Below are 21,998 nucleotides of genomic sequence, written 5' to 3' on the forward strand. Positions count from 1 at the left end.
CAGATACTCAAAATCAGCCTTAAATGGGAACCTGCCAGGTCCCCCAAACCTCCAACCCAGCACCAATCACATACAGTGGCTATGGAAAGTATTCAGACCCCTTTAAATTTTTCACTCTGTTTCACTGCAGCCATTTGGTAAATTAAAAAAAATGTTTATTTTTTTTCCTCATTAATGTACACTGCACCCCATCTTGACCGCAAACATTTCTACATGTTTTTTTCAAATTTAATAAAAAAATAAAAACTGAAATATCACATGGTCATAACATAAGTATTCAGACCCTTATTTAGACACTCATATTTAGGCCACATGCTGTCCATTTCCTTGTGATCCTCCTTGAGATGGTTCTACTCCTTCATTGGAGTCCAGCTGTGTTTAACCCCTTTCTGACATCGGACGTACTATCCCGTCGAGGTGGGGTGGGCACCTATGACCACGTACGAGATAGTATGTCCAGCGCGATCGGCGGCGCTCACGGGGGGAGCGCGGCCAATCGCAGCCGGGTGTCAGCTGCCTATCGCTGACATCCGGCACTATGTGCCAGGAGCGGTCACGGACCGCCCCCGGCACACCGCGATCAAAGATGATCGTGATGTGCCGGCGGTGCAGGGAAGCATCGCGCAGGGAGGGGGCTCCCTGCGGGCTTCCCTGAGCTCCCCGCAGCAACGCGATGTGATCACGTTGCTGCGAGGGTCTTACCTCCCTCCCTGCCTGCTCCAGACCCGGATCCAAGATGGCTGCGGATCCGGGTCCTGCAGGGAGGGAGGTTGCTTCACAGAGCCTGCTCAGAGCAGGCACTGTGAAGGCTACAGCGCTGCATGTCAGATCAGTGATCTGACAGAGTGCTGTGCACACTGTCAGATCACTGACCTGTGATGTCCCCACCTGGGACAAAGTAAAAAAAAAAATTTTCCAAATGTGTAAAAAAAAAATAAAAAAAAATATTCCTAAATAATGAAAAAAAAAAAAAAATATTATTCCCATAAATACATTTCTTTATCTAAATAAATAAAAATAAATAAATAAAAAAAAAATAAATAAATAAAAGTACATATATTTAGTATCGCCGCGTCCGTAACGGCCCGACCTATAAAACTGGCCCACTAGTTAACCCCTTCAGTAAACACCATAAGAAAAAAAAAAAAAACACGAGGCAAAAAACAACGCTTTATTATCAAACCGCCGAACAAAAAGTGGAATAACACGCGATCAAAAGGACAGATATAAATAACCATGGTACCGCTGAAAGCGTCATCTTGTCCTGCAAAAATGAGCCGCCATACAGCATCATCAGCAAAAAATAAAAAAAGTTATAGTCCTGAGAATAAAGCGATGCAAAAATAATTATTTTTTCTATAAAATAGTTTTTATCGTACAAAAGCGCCAAAACATAAAAAAATGATATAAATGAGGTATCACTGTAATCGTACTGACCCGAAGAATAAAACTGCTTTATCAATTTTACCAAACGCGGAACGGTATAAACGCCTCCCCCAAAAGAAATTCATGAATAGCTGGTTTTTGGTCATTCTGCCTCACAAAAATCGGAATAAAAAGCGATCAAAAAATGTCACATGCTTGAAAATGTTACCAATAAAAACGTCAACTCGTCCCGCAAAAAACAAGACCTCACATGACTCTGTGGCCCAAAATATGGAAAAATTATAGCTCTCAAAATGTGGTAACGCAACAATTATTTTTTGCAATAAAAAGCGTCTTTCAGTGTGTGACGGCTGCCAATCATAAAAATCCGCTAAAAAACCCACTATAAAAGTAAATCAAACCCCCCTTCATCACCCCCTTAGTTAGGGAAAAATTAAAAAAATGTATTTATTTCCATTTTCCCATTAGGGTTAGGGCTAGGGTTAGGGCTACAGTTTGGGTTGGGGCTAAAGTTACAGTTAGGGTTTAGATTACATTTACGGTTGGGAATAGGGTTGGGATTAGGGTTAGGGGTGTGTCTGGGTTAGAGGTGTGGATAGGGTTACTGTTGGGATTAGGGTTAGGGGTGTGTTTGGATTAGGGTTTCAGTTATAATTGGGGGGTTTCCACTGTTTAGGCACATCAGGGGCTCTCCAAACGCGACATGGCGTCCGATCTCAATTCCAGCCAATTCTGCGTTGAAAAAGTAAAACAGTGCTTCTTCCCTGCCGAGCTCTCCCGTGTGCCCAAACAGGGGTTTACCCCAACATATGGCGTATCAGCGTACTCAGGACAAATAGGACAACAACTGTTGGCGTCCACTTTCTCCTGTTACCCTTGGGAAAATACAAAACTGGGGGCTAAAAAATAATTTTTGTGGGGAAAAAAATATTTTTTATTTTTACGGCTCTGCGTTAAACTGTAGTGAAACACTTGGGAGTTCAAAGCTCTCAACACATCTAGATGAGTTCCTTAGGGGGTCTAGTTTCCAAAATGGTGTCACTTGTGGGGGGTTTCTACTGTTTAGGTACATTAGGGGCTCTGCAAATTCAATGTGACACCTGCAGACCATTCCATCTAAGTCTGCATTCCAAATGGAGCTCCTTCCCTTCCGAGCGATCCCATGCACCCAAACAGTGGTTTCCCCCCCCCCCACATATGGGGTATCAGCGCACTCAGGACAAATTGGACAACAAATTTTGGGGTCCAATTTCTCATGTTACCCTCGGGAAAATACAAAACCGGGGGCTAAAAAATAATTTTTGTGGGAAAATTTTAATTTTTTTATTTTTACGGCTCTCCATTATAAACTTCTGTGAAGCCCTTGGTGGGTCAAAGCGCTCACCACACCTCTAGATAAGTTCCTTAGGGGGTCTACTTTCCAAAATGGTGTCACTTGTGGGGGGTTTCAATGGCGTCCCATCTCAATTCCAGTCAATTTTGCATTGAAAAGTCAAATGGCGCTCCTTCGCTTCCGAGCTGTGCCATGCGCCCAAACAGTGGTTTACCCCCACATGTGGGGTATTGGCGTACTCAGGACAAATTGTACAACAATGTTTGGGGTCCAATTTCTCCTGTTACCCTTGGTAAAATAAAACAAATTGGAGCTGAATTAAATTTTTTGTGAAAAAAAGTTAAATGTTCATTTTTATTTAAACATTCCAAAAATTCCTGTGAAGCACCAGAAGGGTTAATAAACTTCTTGAATGTGGTTTTGAGCACCTTGAGGGGTGTAGTATTTAGAATGGTGTCACACTTGGGTATTTTCTATCATATAGACCCCTCAAAATGACTTCAAATGAGATGTGGTCCCTAAAAAAAATGGTGTTGTAAAAATGAGAAATTGCTGGTCAACTTTTCACCCTTATAACTCCCTAACAAAAAAAAATTTTGGTTCCAAAATTGTGCTGATGTAAAGTAGACATGTGGGAAATGTTACTTATTAAGTATTTTGTGTGACATATCTCTGTGATTTAATTGCATAAAAATTCAAAGTTGGAAAATTGCGAAATTTTCATAGTTTTCGCCAAATTTCCGTTTTTTTCACAAATAAACGCATTTTTACCATTGTCATGAAGTACAATATGTCACGAGAAAACAATGTCAGATTCACTGGGATCCGTTGAAGCGTTCCAGAGTTATAACCTCATAAAGGGACAGTGGTCAGAATTGTAAAAATTGGCCCGGTCATTAACGTGCAAACCACCCTTGGGGGTAAAGGGGTTAATTAAACTGATAGGACTTGATTTGGAAAGGCACACACCTGTCTATATAGGACCTCACAGCTCACAGTGCATGTCAGACCAAATGAGAATCATGAGGTCAAAGGAACTGGCCAATGAGCTCAGAGACAGAATTGTGGCAAGGCACAGATCTGGCCAAGGCTCCTTAGAGCATAGTGGCCTTAATCCTTAAATGGAAGAAGTCTGGAACCACCAGATGTCTTCATAGACTTGGCCGTCCAGCCAACCTGAGCAATCGTGGGAGAAGAGCCTTGGTGAGAGAGGTAAAGAAGTACCCCAAGATCACTGTGGCTGAGCTCCAGAGATGCAGTAAGGATATGGGAGAAAGTTCCATAAAGTCTACTATCACTGCAGCCCTCCGCCAGTCGGGCCCAACAGAACCCTCTCCTCAGACGGTTCAGACAGTTTGCTTTAAAAAAAAAAAAAAAAAAAAAAAAAAAAAAAAAGGGACTTGAAGGACTCGCAGACTATGAGAAGTAAGGCCGGCTTCACACTTGCGAGTTTTACGGACGTAAGAGTGCAGAAACTACGTCCGTAAAACTCGCAAAAAATACGGCACAATTATTCTCTATGCCTCTGCTCCTATCTGCCGTATTTTACTGATCAGTATTATACGGCTTTCTACGGCCGTACAAAATCGCAGCATGCTGCGTTTGTCACCGTACTGCGCAAGAAATACGCCAATGAAAGTCTATGGAAGCGTGAAAAATACGGATTACACACGGACAAGCAGTGTGACTTGCGAGAAATACGCAGCGCTGTTAGAGAGAAAAGCCGGTAATTCAGTTCGGTGTACAGTAAAATCACACTGACAGCTTACAGTAGAATAGGTAGAATAAATGTGTATATATATATATATATATATATATATATATATATATATATATATATATATATATATATATATCTATATCTATATCTATATCTATATCTATATCTATATCTATCTATTCTATGTCAGTGAGACACATATGTATATATATTACTATTTTTTCCAGCGCTATACAGCTTGAAAGCCGGTAATTCAATTACCGGCTTTTTCTTTCTCCTTCCTAAAACCCGACATGATTTGAGACATGGTTTACATACAGTAAACCATGTCTTCTCTCCAATTTTTTTGCAGATTCCACACTACTAATGTCAGTAGAGTGTATCTGCAAAATTTGGCCGTTCTAGCTCTTAAAATAAAGGGTTAAATGGCGGAAAAAATTGGCGTGGGCTCCCGCGCAATTTTCTCCGCCAGAGTAGTAAAGCCAGTGACTGAGGGCAGATATTAATAGCCTGGAGAGGGTCCATGGTTATTGGCCCCCCCCCCTGGCTAAAAATATCTGCCCCCAGCCACCCCAGAAAAGGCACATCTGGAAGATGCGCCTATTCTGGCACTTGGCCACTCTCTTCCCATTCCCGTGTAGCGGTGGGATATGGGGTAATGAAGGGTTAATGCCACCTTGCTATTGTAAGGTGACATTAAGCCTAATTAATAATGGAGAGGCGTCAATTATGACACCTATCCATTATTAATCCAATTGTAGTAAAGGGTTAAATAAAACACAAACACATTATTTAAAATTATTTTAATGAAATAAAAACAATGGTTGTTGGAGTATTTTATTCTACGCCCAATCCAGTCACTGAAGACCCTCGTTCTGTGAAAGAAAAAACATAATAAACCAACAATATACTTACCCTCCGCAGATCTGTAACGTCCAACGATGTAAATCATTCTGAAGGGGTTAAAACATTTTGCAGCAAGGAGCTTTGCTAATGCAATGCTACTCCTCGCTGCAAAACCCCGGGGAATGAGGCTAAATATAGATCAATGAGCTATATTTAGCTTCATTTGCGGTGAGGCGCCCTCTGCTGGATGTTCATAGATCGTGGGAACTTACCTAGAAAGCTCCCAGGCTAAGTGGAACATAAAGGAAGACATTGCAGCTCCTCCCTGTTTCCGGACCACTCATGGTTTTGGCTTAGAAATACTGAAGACTAATACTGCCAAGTATAAGTGGCCTGAGGGTGAACTCACATGTTGAGATATTACAATTTTTTGCCAAGTGTCATTTTGTGAAAAACATGGCAAATTGTGATGTCACGGTGTACTGTGAATTTAACACAGGGCAACATTTTATGAGTAAAGTGAACCTGTAATATCCTTCACACATCTGTCCTGCACTGGGGGTGCAATGTCTGGAGGGGGCTCGGGTGCTGCGCTCCCAACACAATCAGCTCTATAACAGCCATGGACAGAGCACAGTACCATCCATGGCCATTAACCATTTAAATGCTTCTGTAAATCTCCAACAGCGGCATTTAAATGACATCAGAGCTGGTGTGGCACGTTGGCTCATAATGCCACCCTGTGCTACAATTGCAGGGCACTGATGGGTTACTATTACAGCTGGGGGCCCGCTAAAACCCCTATCTTGGTACTCCTTTGAAACAGACCTTCAAAAATTACACTGCAATTTACATTATATACTGCGATACCATTATTTCAGTATAAGTGACCTGATCAGGATAAGAAAAATGAATTATGAAATGACTAAAAGATAGATCTTAGCTATCTATAATCACTTTTTTTTACCCCCATTAAAAGTTAAATTAAAAAAAAAAAAAAAAAAAAAAACACATCCAGCAACGGCTCATCCAGATCTATCAAAATATAAAAGGTAACTAACAGGATTGGGAAACGGTGTAACAAAAACAGAATTGCTTCAGTCACCACACTTCCCTAAAATACAATAAAAAGGGAAATCAATAATTTAAAAAAAAAAAAAAAAAAAAAAAAAAAAAAATCAGCTCACCAAGCAGAAACCAGTGCCATCGACTGAAAGGTATGAAAATTATGGTCTTGAAAATGGCTGCACAAACAAAAATATTAGTTCCAAACTTATGCATTTTTGTCACCGCTTAAAATAAAAGCAGCAAGTTTGCTACTGCCGTAATCACACTGACCTGGAGAGCCATGCTACCAGGTCACTTAAAATATAATGAACACTGCAAAAAGATACAAAAACCCATGGAAGTGGAATTCCATATTTTTCACCATTTCTCAATTGGCATTTACATTATATGGTAAAATAAATAGTGTCATTCAAAACTACAAAGTCTCCTCGCAAAAAAAACCGACAAGTCCTCAAATATATGTGTGTAAAATTAAACTTTTTCCTTTTGGAGGGGGGGGGGGGGGGGGAGAGGGCAGGGTTCGTTAAGCGCAAGAATCCCTGCCTTAATCTGCCTGTCTAGAGCCATTTATCACAGCTCCGCTGCAGATTTTAGACCTCAAATCAAACATCTCAAAAGAAAAATCTGAGTGACAGTGAGTTATAATAGGAGGCGGAGGTGTCATCCATGTGTGCTCAGTCTGAAGCCAAAATTATAGTTTCAGGTTTGCAATTCGGATGCGGATTAGCTGAGACATTAAAGGGAATCTGTCAGCAGGTTTTTTTGCTATGTAATCTGAAGACATCATGCTGTATGGCTTAAGGTACTGTCACACTAGACGATATCGCTAGCGATCCGTGACGTTGCAGCGTCCTCGCTAGCGATATCGTCCAGTGTGACAGGCAGCAGCGATCAGGCCCCTGCTGGGAGATCGCTGGTCGGGGAAGAAAGTCCAGAACTTTATTTCGTCGCTGGACTCCCCGTAGACATCGCTGAATCGGCGTGTGTGACACCGATTCAGCGATGTCTTTGCTGGTAACCAGGGTAAACATCGGGTAACTAAGCGCAGGGCCGCGCTTAGTAACCCGATGTTTACCCTGGTTACCATCCTAAAAGTAAAAAAACAAACACTACATACTTACCTACCGCTCTCTGTCCTCCAGCGCTGTGCTCTGCACTCCTCCTGCTCTGGCTGTGAGCGTCGGTCAGCCGGAAAGCAGAGCGGTGACGTCACCGCTCTGCTTTCTGGCTGCCCGGCGCTCACAGCCAGACCAGAGAAGCAGAGCGCCGAGGACAGACAGCGGAAGGTAAGTATGTAGCGTTTGTTTTTTTACTTTTTAGGATGGTAACCAGGGTAAACATCGGGTTACTAAGCGCGGCCCTGCGCTTAGTTACCCGATGTTTACCCTGGTTACCGGGGACCTCGGGATCATTGGTCGCTGGAGAGCGGTCTGTGTGACAGCTCTCGAGCGACCAAACAGCGACGCTGCAGCGATCCGGATCGTTGTCGGTATCGCTGCAGCGTCGCTATGTGTGACGGTACCTTTAAAACACAGATTTCAGTAATGTCTCCAGGTTTTGTTTGCTTAAAAGCTCAGTGTCTATGGACATTGTGTATACAGAGCCTGGTGGGGGTGGAGTTAAGGTACCTTCACACTGAGCAACTTTAGAACGATAACGATAGCGATCCGTGACGTTGCAGCGTCCTGGATAGAGATATCGTTGTGTTTGGAAACGCAGCAGCGATCAGGATCCTGCTGTGACATCGCTGGTCGGAGCTAGAAGGCCAGAACTTTATTTCGTCGCTGGATCACCCTCTGACATCGCTGAATCGGCGTGTGTGACACCGATCCAGCGATGTGTTCACTTGTAACCAGGGTAAACATCGGGCTATTAAGCGCAGGGCCGCGCTTAGTAACCCAATATTTACCCTGGTTACCATTGTAAATGTAAAAAAAAAAAAAAAAAAACAACACTACATACTTACATTCCGGTGTCTGTCGCGTCCCCCGGCGTCAGCTTCCCTGCACGGTGTCAGCGCCGGCCGGCCGTAAAGCAGAGCACAGCAGTGATGTCCCCGCTCTGCTTTACAGCTGGCACTTACACAGTGCAGGGAAGCTTACCCTGGTTACCCGGGAACTTTGGCATCGTTGGTCGCTGGAGAGCTGTCTGTGAGACAGCTCTCCATCGACCACACAACGATTAAACAGCGACGCTGCAGCGATCGGCATCGTTGTCTATATCGCTGCAGCGTCGCTTAATGTGACGGTACCTTTAGCTGTGGTGTGGGCGGGGTTAGCTTTGCTTCATTCTAAGGCTATGTGCACACGTTCAGGAATTCATGCAGAAAATTCCTGAGAATTCCGGACATTTTCTGCATGAAATCCACAAGAAAACCACATGCGTTTTTGCCGCGATTTTGCCGCGTTTTTTTCCGGACACTTCCCAATGCATTTTGGAGTGGGAAATCCGCAAAAAAAACGCAAAAAGATAGAGCATGTCCGGATTTTGTGCGGTATGCGTTTTTTTTGCGGAAAAAAACCGCATCATGTGCACAAAACATCCGGAAATCATTCTAAATGATGGGATGCTTATTGTATGCTGTTTTATAGCGTTTTTATCGGGAAAAACCGCGAAAAAACCGCAACGTGTGAACACAGCCTAAATCTAAAAGCTCTGAGTGTCAGAATGGCTGCACCCAGTAATCTAAGTGATACATCGTTATACATTGTTGGATTCAGGGTCTCTGACTACATCAGGCTGCACTCAGATGGAGGAAGCAAAAACCTGCAGACACATTCCTTGTAAAAGGGGATTTTAAATTTTTTTTTATTTATTTTTTTTTTTTATTTCACAAATGCAATGTGCCACCGCCAAAAATATTACTGCAGTCAGAAGCTGGATTACACTAATGTCGTAAATTTTCATTATCCGGGAAGGTCTCTCCAATCCCCATCCATGCTCCGCTCATTTTGGTGAAGCTGGCCAGGACTTTACAGGTGGAGTGGGCGAGCAGTGACGGCAGAAGAATGAACTGTGAACAGAGATGGCACTAGCAAAGAAGCCTCATGGGAAACGTAGCCTACGGGCACAGAGGAATAGCTGGCAGGAAGTTCAGGATGTAAACTGAGCAAAACAAAATGGCTGCAGGATGCAAAAAAAGTTATCAAGATCAAGTAGCTAGGGATAGTGATGAGCGAGTGTGCTCGTTACTCGGGTTTTCAGACCATGCTCGGGTGGTCTGCAAGTATCTTGGGCATACTCCTATATTATGTTTGTCTCCACAGCTGCATGATTTGTGGCTGTTAGACAACCTGAACACACGCAGGGATTGCCTGTTTGTTAGGGAATCCCCACATGTATTCAGGCTGTCTAGTAGCCACAAATCATGAAGCTGCGGAGACACAAACATAATATAGGAGCACGCCCAAGATACTCGGAGACCACCCGAGCATGCTCTGAAAACACAAGTAAAGAACACGCTCGCTCATCACTAGCTAAGGACCAATTACCGTATATACTCGAGTATAAGCCGAGATTTTCAGCCCAAATTTTTGGGCTGAAAGTGCCCCCCTCGGCTTATACTCGAGTCACGGTAGCGGTGGGGTCGGCGGGTGAGGGGGTGAGGGCGCTGGGGTATACTTACCTAGTCCCAGCGATCCTCGCGCTGTCCCTGCCGTCCCACGGGCTTCGGCGCTGCAGTTTCTTCCTCTCTTCAGCGGTCACGTGGGACCGCTCATTACAGAAATGAATAAGCGGCTCCACCTCCCATAGGGGCGGAGCCGCTTATTCATTTCTCTAATCAGCGGTGCCGGTGACCGCTGATAGAGAAAGAAGCTGCGGCACCGAAGACAGGAGGGGACAGCGCGAGGATCGCCAGGACTAGGTGAGTATGTCATATTCACCTGTCCTCGTTCCAGCCGCCGGGCGCCGATCCATCTTCCCGGCCGGCGCCTCCATCTTCCCGGCGTCTCTGCTCTCTGACTGTTCAGGCAGAGGGCGCGATGACGCATACAGTGTGCGCGGCGCCCTCTGCCTGATCAGTCAGTGCAGAGACGCCGGGAAGATGGAGGCGCCGGAACGAGACGCCGGGAGCTGCAATCAAGGGAGGTGAGTATGTGGTTTTTTTTCTTTATTGCGGCAGCGGCGGCACAAATTTATGTGGAACATCTATGGGGCACAGTGAACGGTGCAGAGCACCGTATATGGCACAGCACAGCTATGGGGCACAGTGAACGGTGCAGAGCACCGTATATGGCACAGCACAGCTATGGGGCACAGTGAACGGTGCAGAGCACCGTATATGGCACAGCACAGCTATGGGGCACAGTGAACGGTGCAGAGCACCGTATATGGCACAGCACAGCTATGGGGCACAGTGAACGGTGCAGAGCACCGTATATGGCACAGCACAGCTATGGGGCACAGTGAACGGTGCAGAGCACCGTATATGGCACAGCACAGCTATGGGGCACAGTGAACGGTGCAGAGCACCGTATATGGCACAGCACATCTATGGGGCACAGTGAACGGTGCAGAGCACCGTATATGGCACAGCACAGCTATATATGGGGCACAATGAACGGTGCAGAGCACCGTATATGGCACAGCACAGCTATGGGGCACAGTGAACGGTGCAGAGCACCGTATATGGCACAGCACAGCTATGGGGCACAGTGAACGGTGCAGAGCACCGTATATGGCACAGCACAGCTATGGGGCACAGTGAACGGTGCAGAGCACCGTATATGGCACAGCACAGCTATGGGGCACAGTGAACGGTGCAGAGCACCGTATATGGCACAGCACAGCTATGTATGGGGCACAGTGAACGGTGCAGAGCACCGTATATGGCACAGCACAGCTATGGGGCACAGTGAACGGTGCAGAGCACCGTATATGGCACAGCACAGCTATGGGGCACAGTGAACGGTGCAGAGCACCGTATATGGCACAGCTATGGGGCACAGTGAACGGTGCAGAGCACCGTATATGGCACAGCACAGCTATGGGGCACAGTGAACGGTGCAGAGCACCGTATATGGCACAGCTATGGGGCACAGTGAACGGTGCAGAGCACCGTATATGGCACATCTATGGGGCACAATGAACGGTGCAGAGCACCGTATATGGCACAGCTAGGGGGCACAATGAACGGTGCAGAGCACTATATGGTTCACACCTATGGGGAAATATGAACGGTGCAGAGCACTATATGGCACAGCAATGGGGAAATAATGATCTATTTTTATTTTTGAAATTCACCGGTAAATGCTGCATTTCCACCCTAGGCTTATACTCGAGTCAATAAGTTTTCCCAGTTTTTTGTGGCAAAATTAGGGGGGTCGGCTTATACTCGGGTCGGCTTATACTCGAGTATATACGGTACATGGAAAGCCAAATCAGTTCTCAATCCAATCCTCCCCCCCTCAGAAAACCCCCTTTGTGAGCTTCTCTGCTCCCTTTCCCCATGATCAGACAAGAAGAGTTTATAATTAGTAGCCTCCTTGTCTGGGGGAGGGGAGCAGAGAAGAGCAAACATTTGCTAGACCTGCCCTGAAGGCGGCAACTGAACCAACACAGTCAGAGTGGAGTTTGGAAGAAAAGGAAATCAGGTCACGGTTTATATTGCAAAGATTAAAAAGGAAAAATACAAACAAACAAAAAAAAAAAAAAAAAAAAACACACAACCTGTTTGTGAAACTACTCTGGCAGCAATTTTTGCAAAAAACACATCAGATTTTTGCCGTCAGTCACAATCCGTTGGCTCAACGGATTGACGGATCGTCGCAGATTGTGAAAAACGTTTTTTGGGATGGATCCGACTAGCTGATCTGGCTAATTGGATCGGAGCATGCTCCGTTAAAAAAAAAAAAAAGGAATCTGTTGCCGGATTCCGTCATGTGATGGATCCGGCGCCATAGGCTTCCATTCTAGCAAACGACGGATCCGTCGCTGTCAGTTTTTTCAACGTACACAAAAAAAGTTACTTTGTCTGTTGTCTCTGGCCACTGTACAAACAAATTTTGACGAATCAGGCAAACAATGGATGAAACGTGAGGCCATCCATGGCAGTTTGTCGCCAATACAAGTCTATGAGGAAAAAAAAACAAAAAAAAAAAAAACGCAGATCCGGCGGCATAAGTCGCCGGATCAGTTTTTTTGCAAAATTCGATGGATGGCAAAAAACTGATGTGTGAAAGGGGCCTTGTTCAGTTAACCTTTGGCCATGAGAGCGTGGGGTTCCATTGTAAGAGCTTAAGGGAGCAGATGAGTTCTGAGGCTATGTGCACACGTATTCTAGAGGTCTGCAGATTTTTCCACAGCGGATTTGATAAGTCTGCAGGTAAAAGGCAGGGTTTTACCTGCGGATTTAGTGTGGCTTCCACCTGCGGAATGTAAACAGCAGCATTTCCGCGTGTTTTTTTCCGCAGCATGGGCACAGCGGTTTCGGTTTTCCATAGGTTTACATGGTACTGTAAACGCATGGAAAACTGCTGCGGACTTGCAGCTGCAGATACGCTGCGGATCCGCAGTAAAATCCACAACGTGTGCACATACCCTGAGACTTCACAGGCTGTAACTATCTCACCCTGGATGATGGGTGGAGTTGGGCAAACATCCCACAGCCAACAATGCAGGATAGGAATGCAGGACTGATCACACTGGGCAGATTTCTCAATACTGTCACAGGATGAGTCCTGGCACTGTGTGAATGCTCATTAATCTGAGTGATGTCACTGTGCTAAGGTCTATGTTGTCTAAGTGCTTGCAGCAATAAACAAACTTCTAGTCCTGCCCAGACTGGTTCTATGTATTCTCTAAGGCTGAATCCACACACAATGTTTAGAGAGCTTTTGGCACAAAGGATACACACAGCACACCCGTAAAGGGAGACACAAGGAAATGTGTCTAATTTGCCTCAAGTCTTGCATCATTACACACAAATTTTTATTACACAAAAAGCTTTCTGTGTGTTGTAGGACAATACGGATGGTTCTTCACCGATGCGTTTTTGTTATGGGTATGTGCACAAGTAGAATGGACCTCTGCAAAAAAAAAAAAATTTTAAGCAGCGGATTTTAGAAATCCGCAGGTAAAAGGCACTGTGTTTTACCTGCGGATATACCGCGGTTTTTATGCGGATTTTGTGAGGATTCTTTTACACCTGCGGATTCCTATTGTGGAGCAGGTGTAAACTGCTGCGGAATCCGCACAAAGAATTGACATCCTGCGGAATATAAACCGCTGCGTTTCCGCTCGTTTTTTTCTGCAGCATGGGCATAACGTTTTCCGTTTCCCATAGGTTTACACTGTACTGTAAACTCATGGGAAACAGCTGCAGATCCGCAGCTGCAGATCCGCAGCAAAATCCGCAATGTGTGCACATATGTCACGCCTCCCGAAGAAGCATTGCGAAACGCGCGTCGGGGCAGAGGGACGCCGAGGTACTTTCACATGGTTGACTGCAAGGTAATTATCTTTTTGCCACACGCTACTCACTGAATTTATGCCATATTCGTTAAAATGTATTGGTGGTCAGAGCATTGGGGGTACATATGCCAACCCATCCACCTAGAGTAACTATATTTATTGTTCCACCATTTATATTGCTTTGAAACGATAGACGAATATGTATTTGAATATATGTTCTGGCTTGTTCAGTGGTGGTATATGATTTTTCATGCTTGCTATTAATCAGCCTGATTGGTTTTGAAATTACCTATGGCAGTATAGTCCCTTGTTTCTGGATTCTGTATCCTTCTTTACATGTAGTAATTGGTGTTTAACAACATCTTTTATGGAATTTTTGCTAAATAAAATACTGTTTTTACACTAGTACCATAGTGGGGATCATTTATTCATTGGTCACGTTAAATGTGAGATGTCTTGGCTACATGGTGCACAAATAAAATATAAAAAGTATGAAGGAAGCCTACAAGTACATTGTGCAGACATGTCACTAAGATCCCGTTCATACAATGCAGACCAATACCTTATTTTGACATCACCATTATGCGCACAAGGTGCAGTTTTGACCTTACAAGATGAAGTTTCCCTTCACACCATCTGGTTAATTGCACGACATTTTAGACGCCGACGCACCCCCAAGCTTTACAGGCAAAAACTGCTTCGCCAGCGAGTGGTTTTGCCATTATTCTCGCGGTGCTGCAGCCGGAGTCTTTTCCACTATACTTTAAGTACAGAGCTCCGGCTGCTCTTTAGCCGCAACTTCTATTAACCACTTCAGGGTTTCCGAAGTGATACAAGACGGAACGTGTGCACAGTAATGTCGTCTTTACATTGCCAGGCATTATGCTCATGTTCTGATGCCCATGAGCAGAAACGGCCTTTTGGTGTTTAATTCATTGAAATTTATTATGGTTTAAAATCTCCGATTTACCCCTTTTCTTACATTTTTTTATACATACATACACATTTATTTCTTATTACATAATATTTGAGGAGTTTTTCCCATAAACAAAGTTAATTTTAATCAATATATCTTGGAATAATATTGCCATTATAGGATGTTTAAAATAAATACCAAAAAAATATAATAATGTTCCTGTGGCGATATAATCTTAGGCTGCCGTCACATTAGCAGTATTTGGTCAGTATTTTACATCAGTATTTGTAAGCCAAAACCAGGAGTGGAACAATTAGAGGAAAAGTATAATAGAAACATATGCACCACTTCTGCATTTATCTCCCACTCCTGGTTTTGGCTGAGAAATACTGATGTAAAATACTGACCAAATACTGCTAGTGTGACGGCAGCCTTATAAATGTGCCCGTACTGTGTAATGGCTGTGTCTGACCATACAGGGACATGGTCTGATTATACCACATCTCCTGGGCAGGGAAGGAGGCATAAGTGAGCATACAGACAGGTCAGCACGGGATCGCAAATAACTCTTTGGAGGAAAATGTATTAAAAAAAAAAAAGTAGTGAAAAGCTTTCTCTCACAGAAAGGGCCTGCTGCACGTTCCAATGATGTTGTGTCTGTATACTCTTACTTCCTCCCTGCCCAGATGTGGTTTGATCAGACCATGTCCCTGCACGATCAGACACAGCCATTACACAGTAGAGCACATTTTATAGATTATTTCAGGACAGGAGCATTTATTTAAAACATCCAGTTGTGGAAAGTATTATTCCAAAGGTCCATTGATTAAAATGAACGTTAAATTTAGTGGGAAAACCCTATTAGTGACCAAAAACTAAATTTGTTTTTTCTATAGAACTGGACTTTATAAAAGTTTCCTTTAAATGGAACCACGCAATTCTCTCTCTCTGGTTAAGAGGTTACTGTGGCCGCAGCTGGGGAAACTGTGGGAAGAGTTGATCTGCCTACATTTACACAAATGTTCCTCTACTGACTGGCTATATTAACATGTTTGACATGGGAATCTTCACAGAAATAATAAAGATAATGGATAAGAAGTGTGAAAATTCCACAAAATGAGTAATACAACCCCCTAAAAATTATGTGTATCAGATTGGAAAAAATACATCTGCTTCAGAAAAACAACTCCACGTCTGTGTATAGGTTGTATCTGGTATTGCAACTGTTCTCCATTGAAGTAAACACTCTAGGTTAAAGCTGCAATACCACACACAACCTGTGGATGAGCGTGGCGCTGGTTTTTGGATAAAAAGCCATAGCTTTTTTTTACCTGAACCACCCTTTTCATATTCAGTGATCAGATCAATTGAACTCTTAAGGCTATGTGCACACGTTGCTGATTAGCCTTAGGAATTTCTGGTGCGGATTCTGCCTCTCCTGGAAGAAAACGCAGGTGCGGATTTGTCGCGTTTTTGCTGTGGTTTTTTTGCGCATTTGCTGCGTTTTTTACCCCTGCGGATTTCTATAATGGAATGGGTACAAAAACGCTGCAGATTCTCAAAAAAGAAGCGACATGCTCCTTCTTTTAATCCGCAGCGTTTCCGCAACGTGTGCACAGCTTTTTTTTCCCCTCATTGATTTACATTGTACTGTAAATCAATTGCGGATCTGCATCGTTTCTGCACCGCAAAAAATGCTGCGGATCCGCATAAAATCCGCAACGTGTGCATATAGCCTTAGAGGAGTTCTCAAGCTCAAGACCAAAAAAAAAAAATTGTAAAATGTTGTTTGAGGAGAGAGATAGTAAAAGTGTCTTATCACAGCCTACAAAAAGTGGCACGAGAACTAAGAACTACTTTAAAAGAAGCAATGAAAGACGTTCATCAATCCAAGATCCTCAGAAGCCAGTAACTAACATCACAGCATGTGCATTTTATTGTGATCCATTATAGCAAAAGTATTATAAGGATCATTTGGATCTTAAGAGCCAGTCAAACTAACTGAAGTCAGTTATTTTACCTACTGACCCACAATAGAAACCCCTCCCCATGAACATGACATGCTGGCTTCTAGGCCCACTGACTAAGGCCATATTTAGTCTCTATTGCCGCCAAGCTTTTAGTTCTACAAGAGTCTGCAAGTTCCCATCTGTCAGGAGGAGGAGAAGCCGATAGTAACACCACAGCTATGCGACCTGTTCTGCCACACTGACCGATGAAGCCACATACCGGAATTACACCTTTGTCTACAAGTCATTAGTGGGCTTTACAGGACCGTTATAAATCTGATGTGATTCTTTTGCGTTATAAAAGAATATTGAATTTTTTTTATTTCATGGAAATGTCAAGAAGAAAAATAACATTCTGGGCACATAAGCGGCACAGCTTCTAGATTCAGCACAGTGCCACTTCTGCCAACCCAGTAATTAAGGGAACTGAACAATGGATGATTGTGCCTACAGGGTAATACACCAGGGAAGGCCTTATGGAGGAGTCTGGGATCAAGGTGTGAATACAAGGGCAAAATACAAAAAAGCTTATATGTACATATATTAGGCTAAGTTTTTCTTCTAATATGTACCAAGTGATTTTCTTGTTCATGAATTCACCAGTTATAAGCCATGAGAGAGTGTAAGGTTGTGTCTTTTCCAAATACAGAAAAAGTATTATAAATATCAACATATGCAGCATATGAGAAAAAAAAGAAACTGATGCCATAAATGTAACAGCAGGAGACATGCACATTATAGCAACCTGGTAAGAGAGCAAAGAAATTCTATATGGCTGTGAATAAATCAGAAACAATTCATTCACCTAACAAAGTGTAAGAACTTGTATAAGACACATCCCCCTATGCAATGCACAGATGACATACACGGCTGGGTCGTGAAATAATTACCTTTCACACTCTTCCTATTAACATCCGCTCCTTTTTCGAGTAGGAATTGAGCTATCTCTTTATGACCTTTGTAGCAGGAGATCATCAGACAAGTGTGACCGTGCCGGTTGGCGACTTCCAAGTCAGCTTTGTGCTCTACCAAATACTTCACAATCTCCAGATGCCCGTCAAAGCAGGCTGCCCTTAAAGGAGTAGAATTTGTAAGGGTTGTGTTGTTCACAGAGGCGCCGTGATCCAGAAGTGACTGGACAACTTTCAGGTGACCCGCTGCAGAGGCTGCCCAGAGAGGTGGTGCCCCTTCTATCGTTTCTCCATCAAAATTGACAGATCCCCCGATTTCCACTGAGGCACTGCACTGATCCAGCAGGTAATCCACCATATCCAGGTGGCCGTATCGCGCTGCCATTAAAAGTGGTGTAGCTCCATTGGTTTTCTCAGACATCAACAAAACGACTTCGTCTTTGGCCTTGCTTTCCAGTAACTTGGAAAGAAGACGCAGCTTGCCATCACGAGCCGCATTAAATACTGCCGTCTTGAGATCCATGGTCGCTCTGATGTAAAAGACTTGTTTGTGTTAGAAGAAACCAAAATCTGTCTCAATGACAGCCAGTATTTTCCAGAAAAAGGCACACAAAAATTTACAAGATCCTGCCTGTTGGCTCAGGAGAAGCATAAATAGGGACGCACAGACGCATAAAGCTGAAAAGAAAAAAAAAAAATTATGAATTAGTGTGCTTAGTGGAATGCCACTAACATTCATTGCAGGTAGTTATATAACAGCCAACCATCAGACTCCTCATAGTACTAAACACTCACAGTCCACGTGAAAGCACTACAAATACCATGATGAAAGACAACATCAATGTACCCCAATGACTAATTTTCAGGAATATGTTTTACTGGTGAGCTTTGTGAGTGTAATCTTCTCAATATACCAATGTCAAAGATCAACCCTCAATAATGACAAAACGGAGCAATATCATGCGAAACCCACCAAAAAGATATTCCTGTTTACAGGGGTATTCTCGTGTCCAAGACCCTACGCCAATATGTAATAGGAGCAATAGTAATATTCCCAAATACCTCCAATTAGAAATGTAATATAGTTTTTCTAATTGGTCATGTCTCTTTCCTCATGCGCGGCATTGCCGGACCTTAGGTATCCATGGTTACGACCACTAGCAACTAGTTAACTGTCACTATATCAGTGGTCGTAACCATGGATACCTAAGGTCCAGCAATGCCTGCACATGAGGAAAGAGACAGAGCGAATGAGAAAAACTAGACATTTCTAATTGGAGGTATTAGCCATTAATATTGTACCCACCACAGATTTGGATTGGATCTAGGCGATGGGTATATAAGTATTTATATTGGAGGAAATGTTGTATTATAAGACTAGGATCATGTGCCATTATATGCACGGAGGCATCAGTTCCAATGGTCCAAGGCATAAACTCAACAAATTATATGGGGCTGCCAAGGGCAACCAATAAGGGTTGGGTATAGAAATGTCACGGGATTTCAGCTCAGAACACCTGTCACCCACAGTAGAGAGCTGCTGGACAGACCTTCGGGAGGACAGTCCCCTTAACCAAAAGGCTGGATTCTCCAACTCCTGTATTCAGTATTTCATGCTAACCTGCCACAGATTCTCTAGAACTGTCTTTTATGAGATTGCATGGGTGGAAAACACACGGACTATTCTGAGAACACACTGGACCTGCAGATCTAACTACAGGAATCTTCCTACCTTTGTGTGAATGGACAATAGGTGAAAAAGGCTAGAACAACAAACATGTCACCAACGTTACCGAGCAGTCGTCAACCATTTCCTAATTCTCAGTTCCTCAGATGGTGCTGCTTGGTATACTGCACATGTTCTGGAATGTCAGTGCAGATTCCTCGACAAGCACACATTACGTGAACCCACCCTAAGGCCACATTTATCGCTCGGTTTTTTCTTGTATGTAAAGGAAAAATGTATGGCTAAGCTCTTCTTCTAGTTTTACCATCAGTAACTTTCTCACATGACAAGTCTCTGATATTTATAAGTACACACAGTCCAAGAAAATAAACTAAAGACACAAGAACAGCTCCATAAATTATAATGGGTAATTGTTCGTGGAGTACAGATCGAACATGTACGTGAAAAACAGATGACTGAAGGAGGCCTTAAAGGGCAGCGTTAAAACAGCGCTATTAAGTGCAATAGTCTACATGTTACTTAACTAAGGGAACCCCAGCAGATTACTTAAAATTATTTAATAATACAAGTATACCAGATTCACATTTTAAAGTGCCTATGCCGCCTTTTCAAGGTCTCCCATCACCAGGACAGGACTCAACAGCCAATAATATCACTGCTGCGACTATTTGGGGTGTTGAGAAGTAGAAACGTGATGTCAGATGTAGAGGTGTGATGTCATAGCAATGGATACATTACTACACATATATAATATTATATATACTCCCACCACATTATATATATATATATATATATATATGCACACACACACATTATACACACAAACTACACAGAATATACAATATTACCCGCATACATTATACACACAATATTATATACACACACTATATACAATATTACACCCACATACATCACACACACACACACACTATATACAATATTACACCCACATACATCACACACACACAATATACAATATTACACCCACATACATCACACACACACTATATACAATATTACACCCACATACATCACACACACACTATATACAATATTACACACACACTATATACAATATTACACACACACTATATACAATATTACACCCACATACATCACACACACACACACACTATATACAATATTACACCCACATACATCACACACACACACACACTATATACAATATTACACCCACATACATCACACACACACTATATACAATATTACACCCACATACATCACACACACACTATATACAATATTACACACACACTATATACAATATTACACACACACTATATACAATATTACACCCACATACATCACACACACACTATATACAATATTACACACACACTATATACAATATTACACACACTATATACAATATTACACCCACATACATCACACACACACACACTATATACAATATTACACCCACATACATCACACACACACTATATACAATATTACACCCACATACATCACACACACACTATATACAATATTACACCCACATACATCACACACACACACACACACACACACACTATATACAATATTGCACCCACATACATCACACACACACACACACAATATACAATATTACACCCACATACATCACACACACACTATATACAATATTACACCCACATACATCACACACACACACACATCACACACACACTATATACAATATTACACCCACATACATCACACACACACACACACACACACACTATATACAATATTGCACCCACATACATCACACACACACACACACAATATACAATATTACACCCACACGCCTACAGGGGTAATGGCGGCGCCGGACATTGCCCTGACAGCACCACACGGGCACAGGACACGGGAGCCCCGGACCAGGAAGCCGCTCACAATGCGGAAGGTCACGTCCACGAGTGTCGCACCAGGCAGCCCGCACACACTCGCGGTGACACACACATTCACGCCGTAAATAGTCACTATGTAAACGGACGGAAGTGGGCAGCGCAGCCATGGCGCCGCTTTTCACCACATGGTCTGAGGACAGGGAGTGTTTACCACGGCCATGGTTACAGCGGTCTGTCCCTGCTCTCCTCCCGGGACGTTATGCGCCTTGTTGAAGCCGCCGCAGCCGAGCTGCCGGTGTGACGGGGCAGGCGGGGCTCTCCTCCGTCTGATAGGAACTCCACCTAACCTGCTAGAGCTCGTTAGTCATCAACAGGACAAAGCTCAGCCAATCACAAGTAAGGGGCGGGGCGTAACATGCACACACGGGCTCATCCTTCGCACCGTGACGTTCTGGCGTTAGGTTGAGCTAACAACGTCGTCGAGCCTCTGCGTGGAGGGAGAGGACAATGGTGTGGGGGGAACGGAGGCACGAGTGGGCGTGGCCCATTGTGCGTGACGTAACGGAGAGTGAGTGACACAATAGTGCTGGAATGTGAGAAACTTCTAGTCATGAAGTGGTGGCCGCCGCCTACGTGACCGGCCGCAGGCGGAATCACAGGCTGCTAGTGCTGGGCTGAGTGCATAGGAGATGGCACATCAGCCATGGAAGGGAGGCTTCAGCTGTGGAGAGCAGCTCCGGCCGCCTGGGGCTATATCAGAGCTAATGGCCGGGGAGGGGTAATGAGGGGCTCACAGTGCCCGCCCTATAGGGGCTGTCACTCCCGCACTATTGCTGCTGTCCTGAGCCCACCAGAG

At 43.7% G+C, this 21,998-nt stretch overlaps 1 protein-coding gene across 1 annotated transcript in view; it reads right to left on the reverse strand.

Moving 5' to 3' along the window:
- FEM1C (fem-1 homolog C) overlaps window positions 1-21,519 on the reverse strand; it is a 53,551-nt gene extending 32,032 nt beyond the window's left edge. The window contains exons 1-2 of the mRNA XM_069753130.1: window positions 21,354-21,519; window positions 17,582-18,280 (exon numbers count right to left, since the gene is read on the reverse strand). Coding sequence (XP_069609231.1) covers window positions 17,582-18,125 — 544 coding nt within the window. The 5' untranslated portion in view covers window positions 18,126-18,280; window positions 21,354-21,519. The remainder of the gene's footprint in view (window positions 1-17,581; window positions 18,281-21,353) is intronic.
- Between the last annotated feature and the right edge of the window lie 479 nt (window positions 21,520-21,998).

The sequence above is a fragment of the Ranitomeya imitator genome, chromosome 1 (genome assembly GCF_032444005.1).
Source record: "Ranitomeya imitator isolate aRanImi1 chromosome 1, aRanImi1.pri, whole genome shotgun sequence".
In the NCBI taxonomy this organism is placed as follows: domain Eukaryota; kingdom Metazoa; phylum Chordata; class Amphibia; order Anura; family Dendrobatidae; genus Ranitomeya; species Ranitomeya imitator.